Below are 12,097 nucleotides of genomic sequence, written 5' to 3' on the forward strand. Positions count from 1 at the left end.
GTTCATTGGGCCCAACGAGCGTCTCGGCGACAACCATGAGCAAAAGGTAACATTTCTAGAGTAAAAGTAAGAATTTCTTAGGAAGAATAATTTTATCGATATTTAATAGTCTAAAAATTATGCCTAGGGAACGAAATAAGATAAATATTGGCTTGTGTGAGCTATATTAATTTAAAACTTATAATATGATGTTGTAAATAAAAAAATAATTTGTCCTATCACATAATGCCAATGAAATATCAAGATTAATGCGGTGAATTCATTTAATGTACACCAGGTTCCACACATTTCCAACGGTCGGGAGAGTACAGAGGAACGAGTGATCACTACCATCTCGATTACTTCCCAACACAACGTTCTGATATCGTTTACATCGATTTGGGGAATTCGCAAAATTCACATTTCTGTTGTGTTTCTTCATTATTTGGATTAGAGCAGTTTCAGTCAAGTGCACTTATCTTTTTATATGAATGGAGGGCAACGGAGATTATAGGGATAGGAAACCCCGACTCCATTACCGCCGAGGTGAGCGCGGATTCCCCTCCAGCCGAGGCTGTAACCGAAAACAAGCAACAGCCCTACTACTTTATACAATATACGCAAACATCAATTCATTATACGTTGTAATGCTAACAGTAAGAAGTTTTAAGAATGTAGCCCAAGTGAATTCCGTATTGTGGACTCCAAACAGTTGATTCATACTCAGAAATAGGACGGTTAGGACCACATTTTTGAAAAACCACCTTTTTGACAATAGACGAAATATTATCTGAAAATGTATGCATAGGGTCCAGAAGAACAGCAACATTATCAACCCTTGCTACTCTCTCCAACGAGCACTCACTCGTTTTTATTTTCGAAGCCATGTGTTACGGAAGGTAGTAAGCTCCAATAGGTTAGTAGTTGATCTGCGTGTTATAAAACCGTGCTGACACGGTAATATAATTGACCTACAAAAGTCCTGTAAGTGAGGAGTGATAACATTTTCATAGAGCTTTGGTATAGCCGACAATTTAGAGAAAGCTCTGTAATTCCTTGCATTCAACTTGTTACCTATTTTAGAGGGGTATCACAAAGGATTCATTCCATATATAGGGGAGCTGTAAAGCTTCCAGAGATAAGGTAAACAGTTTCAGAAGAGATCGGGAATACTTTGATACCGCGTAAGAATAAGGCTGTTCAGATTGAGGTACGGTGGAATATGTTGTTTGAAAAATCTGCGCAAATAGTTTGGATATTACCTGGTCCGATTTTACCGTGGTATTTTAGCGAGGAAGGGTAAAAAGTGGTTTTGCGCTTAGTTAAAGAACTGCGTCGGATCCTGTGCGAACTTGAACTTATAACGATTTATATAGATCTTGAGCATTAAGCAAGAAAAAATTTTGCCGATCACTTAAATAAATAAAATAAATTAATTTTATAAAATGTAAAGTCTGGATATTACATTTCTTATTTGTGTCCACTCTTTATAAAAAAAAAAAAGGTTTCTTAGAAATATACGGATAATTCATCGGAACACATTAGTTATAAAATGATTTTATTGCAGCATACCAAATATTTATGACATCCTCCATTATGTTGCAGGAGTAATCGGACAAATTGAAGCCAGATATATAACTATTAGCCCCAGAAAATAATCAATGCGAAAACAATGGTTAACTTACCTGATTTTTCTTTTATTGCTGTATGTTGAAACAAGAGCTTTTTCTTGTTGTATAAATAAGAAGTCGGATGGTTCTAGTTTAATAATATAACATTTAATGATGATTCATGGGTTTGCTCCTCACCTACAACTTGTCGCGACATTGAAAACTTTAACGCAAGATTATCCTCGTGAGTAATGACCATGTCGTTAACAGCTAGTTTGGTGCCGTCCTTGTCCAGGCTGTGCGCACTTGGAGCTCGTTAATGTACTCGTTGCTTCAGCGACTCCAGATGTTATGCTTAATGGCGCTGACCTACTTCCATCGATCCAACTTGTCCAGATTGTCGTCGATTGGTGGAAGTTCTGGTAGCGTTCAGAGTGCATTAAGAAGTGGCCAGCCGTGAGAGAGACCAGATCGTTGGGATCTGATGATAGCAGCGTCAACGTGCTAGAGTTGAGGACCGCAGCTGCTTTGGCTAACACCTCAAAAGTTAATCTTGTTTCTAGTGTCTAGTAGAGTGTGGTTGAATAGTCCCTTGTCGCTTTTGAATGCAGCTTCCCAGGCGTGGAGCTCTGGGCAGAATAAGCTTTTTTATCAAGCTTTTTGCGTAAGCTGCGTTCAAGAAATGTCCACCTCGTTGGCTCATGGGGGCTTCAGCAGTATGCTTATTAACCGATTCATAATATGGAAAGTGACGTTCAACTACTTGGAAGCAATTGTCCCACGAAGGCAAGATGGTGATCGGTGGTGCGAATGCACTATAAATGCAGGCCATTTGACTTATCGGTTTAACTGTTTAACAACAGGGTGAACTTCTCGATCCTAGACATTGTTGGGTGCTGGCCAACAACTTGATTAAATGACGTGGTGAAGTTTTAATACACGCAGTACTTGCCGACGAATGTCGGCAACGACATATCCACCTCTCCTCCTCTATTTCGAAATGAGCATTCCTAAGTGGGTAAAGCAAGTTTACGATTCCAAAACCACAAACCGCCCAAACTGCAAACGCCCACACTTTCAAAAAATGTTTTGATATTTTAAAATTTTTTTTGTTGGACTTGTAAATTTCTATTGATTTGACACAATCGTTTTTCCATGAACCCTTTACCACCCACAAACCGCCCAAAACTGTCACGTCCACACTTACAGATTTCTACAGATATTCAAGAAAATAAAGAAATTTCTCGTTCGCACTTCCACTAGCTGAGTAACGGGCATCTGATAATGGGGGTACTCGACTATATCATTCTATCTTGTTTTTTATTTGGCAATGACTTGCTTGACAAGGTGTGTAAGTGCGAGAGAGTCGATAAGATGTACGGGAAAGTTTTTGCTCACCAAACTTAGGGTGCAAGTTGCGACTGAACGAGGTTTTGCTGAAGGTGCACGTGAGGGTTGAACGATATACGGAGGCCGAGATGTCGACTGCAACTATGGCTATGGTGAGATTTGGAGGATTCATTCCAACGGTGTCCAGGCTGCACGATGATCAACAGTGGCCGCGTTGCTGTGGGGTGCTCCTGGGGGTTGATCTATAGTTGGAGGACCGAGATGTCGACTCCAACTATGTCGGTGAGACTTGAAGGATGGTGTGTCCACTCTAACGACGTCTAGGTGGTGATGATCAACAGCAGCCGCGAGTAGTGGCGGACTGATGCGGCGGGAGACGCTTGAATATAGTCGGCAGATGCGAAGAGCTGCTACAAGCTGTGTGCGCGAGTGAAAATTCTACGAAGACGCTGGGTATGCAAATTTAGCAGGGCGAAAGGTCGTGAATGCGCGTGCAAAATTTCTATGTGGTCGATGGTTAGACCGGTAGCGAACGCGATGCGCTATTTTACAAAATGTGGCAGGACAAATAGGTTTAAATGCGCGGGCGAAGTTAGAGCAAAGTTAAAGTGGCGGTTTAGTGCTAGTTTAATGACGATTCTTGATTTTCTCCTAACCCACAACTTGTCGCGGCGTAGCAAGCTTCAATAAAATTTTTTATAACTTCTTATCCTATCTTATTTTCTATCTCCCACTCCTTCGTTCATACGAGTTGGCAGCATCATTATAACAGGTGTTATATTAACTAACATTCAAAAGGTGAAAAATTTAATAAAAAACAAATTATACCAATTGGGTTTTGACCGAACACTGCACATGTGTTGATTGCCACCTTAAAAATGAATGATATGGATCTTCTATACAGAAAAGCACATTCAGGATTTGTTAGAAAGCAGAGGTCCAGTAATCGACCAAGAGAATTTTGTAATATGATTAACTTGCGACAACGATATGTCGAGCAAGCCTCCAATATATTATATATATTAGTTTGGCAAATATCTCCCTTCCGCCTTTTTGTCTTTTGAATTTCGCGGCTATGTACAAAGCGCTACAGAGCTCGTATCTGGCAATATATAATTTGAAAGGTATACATAATTTGAAAGGTCTTGACATAACCTACAAAACGACGCTATGCATGATTAGTTTGGATATTGCGTTCAACAGTTATAGACGTGTAAACATGGAGTTCACTAACGCCGAAATTCGCGCTATTTTAAAGTTTTCCTTCGTTAAAGGCAAATCCGCCAGAGAAACGTTCCGTGACATTAATGGTGTTTTGGGGGATGGTACTCTATCACTTCGAACCGCGGAGGAATGGTTTCGACGATTCAGAGCCGGTGAAAACGACACCATGGATAAGCCAGCCGGCGGAAGACCTGTGACGACAAATACCGATCAAATCATGGAATACATCGAGTTAGACCGGCATGTGGCATCTCGTGACATCGCCCAGAATATGGGAGTTAGTCACCAAACCATTTTAAACCATCTGCAGAAGGCTGGACACAAAAAAAAGCTTGATGTTTGGGTGCCGCATGATTTGACGCAAAAAAACCTTCTGGACCGAATCAACGCCTGCGATATGCTGCTGAAACGGAACGAACTCGACCCATTCTTGAAGCGGATGGTGACTGGCGACGAAAAATGGACCACATACGACAATATCAAGCGAAAACGGTCGTGGTCGAATCGTCCCAAACAGTGGCCAAGCCGGGATTGACGGCCAGGAAGGTTTTGCTGTGTGTTTGGTGGGATTGGAAGGGAATCATCCACTATAAGCTGCTCCCATATGGCCAGACACTTAATTCTACCAACTACTGCGAACAACTGGACCGCTTGAAGCAGGCGATCGACCAGAAGCGTCCAGAATTGGCCAACAGGAAGGGTGTAGTGTTCCACCAGGACAACGCCAGACCACACACTTCGTTGATGACTCGTCAGAAGCTACGGGAGCTCGGATGGGAGGTTTTATCGCACCCACCATATAGCCCGGACATAGCGCCAAGTGATTACCACCTGTTCCTGTCCATGGCGAATGCCCTTGGTGGTGTAAAGTTGAACTCAAAAGAGGCTTGTGAAAAGTGGCTGTCCGAGTTCTTCGCAAATAAGGAGGGGGGCTTCTACGAGGGAGGTATTATGAAGTTGCCATCTAGATGGAAACAGATTATCGAACAAAACGGCGCATATTTGAACTAAATCCGATCACTGTAACACTTTTTATAAGGCATTGAAAAAAGAGCAAAAAAGCGGAAGGGAGATATTTTCCAACCTATTATATTCGATTAGATTATTTGATTTTTCTTCTGTGGACCTCGTAGAACCAGGTATTTTAAAATCACGTAGAACTACCAATTGGATAGCTGAAAAATTCAGAAGACGGCGAAATTTAAAAGCACGTAATATAAACAGAGTTATCGTACAATGACAGCTTTACGCATATGAATTCTACGTTACGGGACTCGTCGAAAAATACCTAATTTGGAATGCAAAGAACAGACTATCAGAATACAAATACGCAATTACTACTCAAGCCTCTTGCATGCTGATGAGACATAGCGAGGCTATGTGTTAGTTTTTGAAGAAGAAGAATAAGTAGAAGAAGTAGAAGAGGAGGTTGGTGCAGTGTTACAAAAGCAATGTACTTGGCTTTACAAGGGTCCAGAAATAACAAAGTCTCTGACGCAATAAATTATAGATTTTCCTGAGCAAGGAATTCTCACTATTGTTTCTGGTTGCACGATAATAACCAATGAGAACATATTCTTAGCTTATTCAATAAGTAGGATTCCAAGAATTGTTTTAGAATCCATAAACACCTTCTGTCATTGTCAATAATGAAATAAATAAGGAGAAATAAGTGAAAATCATTATGAATTAAATGAACATAATTAATCGCTGGAGGCTACGGCATTAGCCATTCTTGGCTAAGCAGTTTTTCCTGCACTCTCTGAAGCATCCAAGAGCAATGTTCTCCCGTAACATATTCTTAAGGCACTAAGGTTTTTCTTTAATTGTACTTACATATTATATGATTTTTAGTCGTAAGATGAACGTTGAAGAATCCAAGAACAAAAATCCCATCCGATTTCTTTTACTTGACAACAATTCAATTTTAGCGTTCCACTAAATAGACTAAAAACTAATTAAATTTAACTATAATATGTATATATTGCTTTTTCTACCACCAAGACAAGAAAAGATTTAAAAATAACTTGCATAGACCAAAAATTTATTTCATTTCACAGGACTAATTAATTGTAGTTTGTAACTTCCATAAGAAGGATTTAGTAACATTTTAAAGTGAGCAAAAAATGTTAATAAAACCGGACTACAGAAGTATGCTAATAAAATATATATGTATGTTAAAGGTTGTTTTCATTTTAATTTTTAATAACATTTTCGTCTAAAATATTTTCGTCTAAATATTAATTATAAGACTTTCTTGTGCTTTTACATAAACATATCTTATGAATTATGTAAGCGATGTAGAGAGAAACATTTTGACAATTTATAACAACTTAATCGTGAAATTTTAACAAATTCTCCATGTCTTATGTAGTGCCTGGTCGATATAGCCATAAACACCTTGCGGCAATTACAAAAAATGCAATTTTTAATAACGAATTACTTTCAAGTTCTGATAAAGAGCACCTGTACATACATTTTCAATCAATGTTATTAAAATATATTTTTTAACTGGTAAATAATACAACGGATATTAAGCACTAACAACTACCGTTAAATAAGTAAATTTTAACTTTTTTATAAATGTACTTTTTTATTTATATTGTATATAGTATATAGGTCGGAACGAGTTGGATTGATGACTATATGATATCTGGCCAAAATCTGAATGCCTCATTTCATACGTACGGGCAGACATGCGGACCTGGCCAAATCGAATCAACTAGTTATCCTCATCCGACCTAAGAGTCGGATATACTTTTCAACGGATATATTTTTTTACTCGAAGTCTATACAATTTTATGCGAGTTAAACTTAAAACAATTAGGACCGTTCTAATTGAAAGGGTATATTAACGTTGGTTTGTAATGCTACCATCCCTTCTAATTTAATTTATGTACATATTTTTATTTTATACAAAAAACCGTTTATAACATTTACATTTCTAAATTTTGATAGGCAAAATTTGAGACTTTTTATGGTAGGTTAAAATTTAAATACACTTGAAAATATTCGAATACCATGATATGCAAAATGTAATTTATAAACTTCTGAATGGCAAGAATTTTTAAATTTATTAGCAAAAATTGTTTATGGAAGGTAAGCAACCAAGGGTGATCAAACCCGCGATCTGCATACTCGGTATTGTATGAACAAACGTTTAACGATGATTGTGCAGCTTTTTATCAGTAACTTTAAACAAAGAACGCCATCTGAATAAAAACTCAGGGAAATGGCTATACCGACTTATTATTATATTATATTATTATATCCCTTGGAGATTCATAATAAAATGCTAGTATTATGGATAAGTTTACACTAGTAAATAATATGCGTCACAATTACTATTGCATATTTTAGATTGAAACATTATATAATATATTGGTATTTTTACACAGCAGTTTCACGATTCTCATGATTCTGTTTGCTTTAAAAATTACCAGTTCCTGGTGTTTTTTGATTTGAAATCTCGAATAAAATATAATATTTGGATGATATTTGACAATATTTGGACAACAGCGAGGAGTAATTTAAGTACTTCTAAAAGGTTCTGCAAATACTGATGGCTCTTTTTCCAAAAGGTTTTTAGTTTTATATAACTTTTTGGAGCACATAGGGGGCTTAAATCATGGACAGAAAAGCCTCGGTTGCACACGTACAAATCAGAATATTTGTTGTTGAAATGTTTATGTATATTGTAGTCGCCTTATAACCTTTTTACTTTAACAGTTGATGTGCCCTTTGATTAGCAACTGCTATCCGCGCTTCATTAGATTCACCCTGGAAAGAAAAACAAGAAGCATTTTAGAAAATAATGCACTTAATAACCTTGTATATATATTTATACAGTAGAGCAACACCTTTATCTATTCCCATTGTCCCCAAAATTCGTTGCCTATGAAAATAAGACTTGAGAAAGGTATTTCGTGATTTTATCCCCCACCCATTTTTAAAGGGTCCCCAAGACTGTGAAAATCGTAAATCCCTTAATGCTTTGGCACTGTATATGGACTTTCAAAGTCTTTTATAATGATCCTTTTGCTTTATGAAAATATTTAGTTAGTTAGTTGTATTTAGCCAAATACAATCCCCTCTAAGCTGCAAAAGGCAAACAAATGCAAAAAGCGAATGCACATTGATGGCTTTGGGATAACGTGCAAGGTCAACCATTCCAGTAAACTTTTGTGTCATCGAAGTCCTTCACTCAAACAAAGATTTGCTCAAGAACGCTTGCTTGTCTGGGGTCTATATGATAAAGCATATTTTAATCTTTCTGCAGTCTTCTTTTTGCCCATTGCACACAATCTTTGGTCTGCCCGGTCATTGACAAACTCCTTCGTTCTTGGTTATGTTTGTCACCGCGGGCTGCTTCGTCTGGATCGATTTTTATCACAGCCTGCAATTTTTACTGGTCAAAAATACATCTGTATTTTATTATCTGCTTATGGGGCCCTATATACATGAACTCATTATTAGCCATATTAAATGCCAAATATGACGTAAATACGTGAACCGGTGACCGATACTTCCAACTGGAACTCTTAAAAAAATTAAGATTATCGTAATGAAACTTTTGTAGATTCCTATAACATTTTCATAGGAAACATAATAGCACCTCGTTGTCTCAGGCACCCGTCGGTAGAAGAACTATGCCGTGATCACGCCACGAGAGCTTATGTTGCCCATTATATAAATGATTATGAACATAGTTTCGCTCATAGTTCATACAGTTGGGGTCCTCAAATAAAGCGCTTTCATCGAGAAAACTTGAAACTCTGCAGAGGAATCCCCAGAATTCTTCGGGCACCAAGTCGTTGTTTTTTAAACAAAAAAAGAAATTCGGACTGAAAAATGTCCGAGGTTCAGAAAGAGCGATATGAAAAAAACCATTCAATCCCTCTCAATCGACTTCTCCTTTGATCATCATTTTCGTTGAAACTCACAATTACTTAATTCTATGGGCTTATGTAAATTGTTTTCTATTAATTTTCCCGACATTTGCTCCCTCATTTTTTTAAACGTTCAAAAGGGATTAAACATTTTGATGGTGGCTACACGACTACTGCGGTGATCAACAAAAAATCAAGCAACTGCGGTATGTCGAGCTTTTTCCCCGTGCTCGGGAATTCCGATTCGATGCACCGATGACTCTCCCAAGCTTATTGTAGGTAAATTTTGACCTTTTATTACGCGCCGAGCCTAATAAGGTATATTGACTAAGTAAATGTGCCGACGAAACCCCTCAACAAAAAAACTCAACAACTGGGGCTCAGCGCTGCGTTTAAGATGTAACTTAGGTTACAACACACTGCTGTTATTTTTTTTTACCGCTTCACAGGCTGGCTATAGACACTTTTTCCCTCACCAAAGTGATGGGTGTGGGCTCGATTGCACTCTATGGCGCCTGGATCTGAAAAGGCAGATCTAATCCGTGGGGATCGTCAGAAAAAAGTTTAAAGGAACCTATGTTAAAATGAATGCCCCTTCCCTTTTTGCCACATCTTCTACGAAAAACCCACTCCTAGATGGGAACTGTGGCAACCCTTATGATTCCTCTAGCGGCGCGACCAAGAACTAAAATCTGTCAACCCACCTCAAAAAAACAGCACTATTGGGAACTCTCGCTCAAACGCTAATTCTCCGCCACATGTAAAAGGTTCCTCCTTATATTTTTATATAGAAAATAATAATAAATAAAAGATATTAACCTACGCGACGATCTTGGCATTTAAGGATGCCAAATTGGTGATCCCGAAGCTTGAATTTTGATATTTTTACGCATAACGCCAGCCGAAACACTTTACCGATATTAAGTACGATTAATACCAGAGTTGCAGTACAACAACACAATGGTTCCAAACCCGGACAATGACACGGACCAGATTCGTGAGCTTCAAAACAGCTTGAAGCTCTGCGAAGAAACGCCTACATGTGCCCTCTCAGCTTGTCTTGGTAAAGTTGCAAGTCGAAAGCTCGTTCCGCCTTCATAACATAGATACGTTCGATTTGATATCCGTCAACTCGGAGGAACACGATCTCCGGTGGACAACAAATACCTTGCTCTCAAAACTCGACTGCTGGACAAATTTTCTTCGCCAGCACAATCAAAACTAAATCGTCTTTTGCGAGGAGGCGAGACGACTGGACTTAAGCCATCGGAGATTTTAGCATACATGCGACGCTTTGCTCTTAGAGACTCCTTCTACTACTTGTGCAATTGGATCTGACAACTCTCAGCCTTTGGGTAATTTCTTATACGCAGTCAAGCAACCTGGGACTATCAAAGACGTTGCAATTTCGTTACGCGCATTGACCCATCAGTTGAATACCTTGAAAGGCAAAATAAAGAGTATCAAGACATCAACATCGAGCCCATATTCTGGTAGATCGAATAAACTGGAATCTGGAAGCAATGGAGGCCAGACAGAAACCGATTCTGAGCTTGTTACTAACTCCAAAAATTTGGCTACAACGCTATAAAGTGCAGGGAACCATGCTCATTCAGCACGTCCGTAAACTAGTACGACTGTTGGCAAATACGCTGGTTGACGAGAGAATCCGCATCACCGGCGATTACCAGGCTAAACCAATCGAGTTTTTTAACCCATAGATTGTACTTCTACGATAAAAAATTAAGAAATCGTTTTCTCATTGACTCCGGCTCCGTTCTTTCTGTGTTAGCTCGAACACTAGTTAAACAGAATCTTAAGTCAAGCAGTGTGTGGTTGGTTGTATGCTCGATTTGGACCTCCGATGCGCAGCTTCAATTGGTATTTTAATATCGCTGACGATCCGACTGCAACAATTGGTGCCGATTTTTTAAACAATTTTAAGTTTCTTATCGATTTATCGGGTATAAGAACAAGCGCCCTTCAATATTTACAAAACCAAGTATTTGTCTGAACCGTACAAGGCCCACTTCATCTTCAGCGATTAATGCGAGAGCTTGTTACCGAGACAAAATCAAACACCGATGGAACTCTACTTCATGAACTCTACTCGATTGCTGATCGAAATAGCCCTCCTAATAGAGCGCGGAATATGTCGCCGTCCATAAACCCTTGCTCCAGCCCACTCCCTATGGTAGCCAAGAAAGATGGGGGCGCCGGGCTTGTGGAGACTGCCGAAAACAGAACGAAACTACGGTACCAGATAGAGACCAAATAGCTAACTTACAAGATTTTACAGAACACTTCCACGGAAAAAAAGTATTCTTCACATTGGATTTGGTAAAAGCCTATTACCAGATTCATATGGCTGAGCGCGACATACCGAAAACTGCAATTTGCACACCATTTGGCTTATTCGAATTCCAATACTTGCCTTTCCGGTTGAAAAAAACCGCACAAACTTTTCAAAGATTTCTGGGCAACATCTTTCGGGGCATTGAATATGTTTAATGTAACATCGACGACATTTTAAACATGTCAGATTTAATTACTCAACATCAAGAACACCTTCGCAACGTTCAAGGAATACTTCGAAGACACGGCCTTTGCGCAAACATGGACAAATGTCAACTAGCTCAATCAAAAGTACGTTTCCTTAGCTATGTATTTAATAGTAATGGGATCAAACTACCAACCGATCGCTTCCACGTTATTCATATCCACGCTCGCCATGGAACTATTAGTCAGCTCGGCAGGTTCTTGGACATTGTAAATAATTATCGTTGATGTATCCCGCAAATAATCACATATCCAAGCACCTTTGTCGGAGCTGCTTAAAAATGTAAATCAAAATGATCAACGGAAAATCGACGTTCTGTGGAACAGTCAGCTAAACACGCGTAAGTCATACGTGCAAGACTATAGTCGAGGAGAGTACGGGAGCGAGCCGTGCAGACCATGCGCAGAGATCCACACGGTGAGGATATTGAAGGACGAGAAGACAAGAAGACGTGGAGTGGTCAAATGGGATTGTGGAGCCAATGG

General features: G+C 39.0%; 1 protein-coding gene across 7 annotated transcripts in view; it reads right to left on the reverse strand.

Annotated features, from left to right (window-relative positions):
• Positions 1 to 7,876: 7,876 nt before the first annotated feature.
• The window catches only part of LOC6544436 (synaptosomal-associated protein 25), an 83,672-nt gene continuing 79,451 nt past the window's right edge, over positions 7,877 to 12,097 (reverse strand). For all 7 annotated transcript variants that reach the window (XM_001973770.3, XM_026977422.1, XM_026977418.1 and 4 more), the window contains one exon: positions 7,877 to 7,943. In XM_001973770.3, coding sequence (XP_001973806.1) covers positions 7,881 to 7,943 — 63 coding nt within the window. In that variant the 3' untranslated portion in view covers positions 7,877 to 7,880. The remainder of the gene's footprint in view (positions 7,944 to 12,097) is intronic.

The sequence above is a fragment of the Drosophila erecta genome, unplaced genomic scaffold (genome assembly GCF_003286155.1).
Source record: "Drosophila erecta strain 14021-0224.00,06,07 unplaced genomic scaffold, DereRS2 tig00000021-arrow-pilon, whole genome shotgun sequence".
NCBI lineage: Eukaryota > Metazoa > Arthropoda > Insecta > Diptera > Drosophilidae > Drosophila > Drosophila erecta.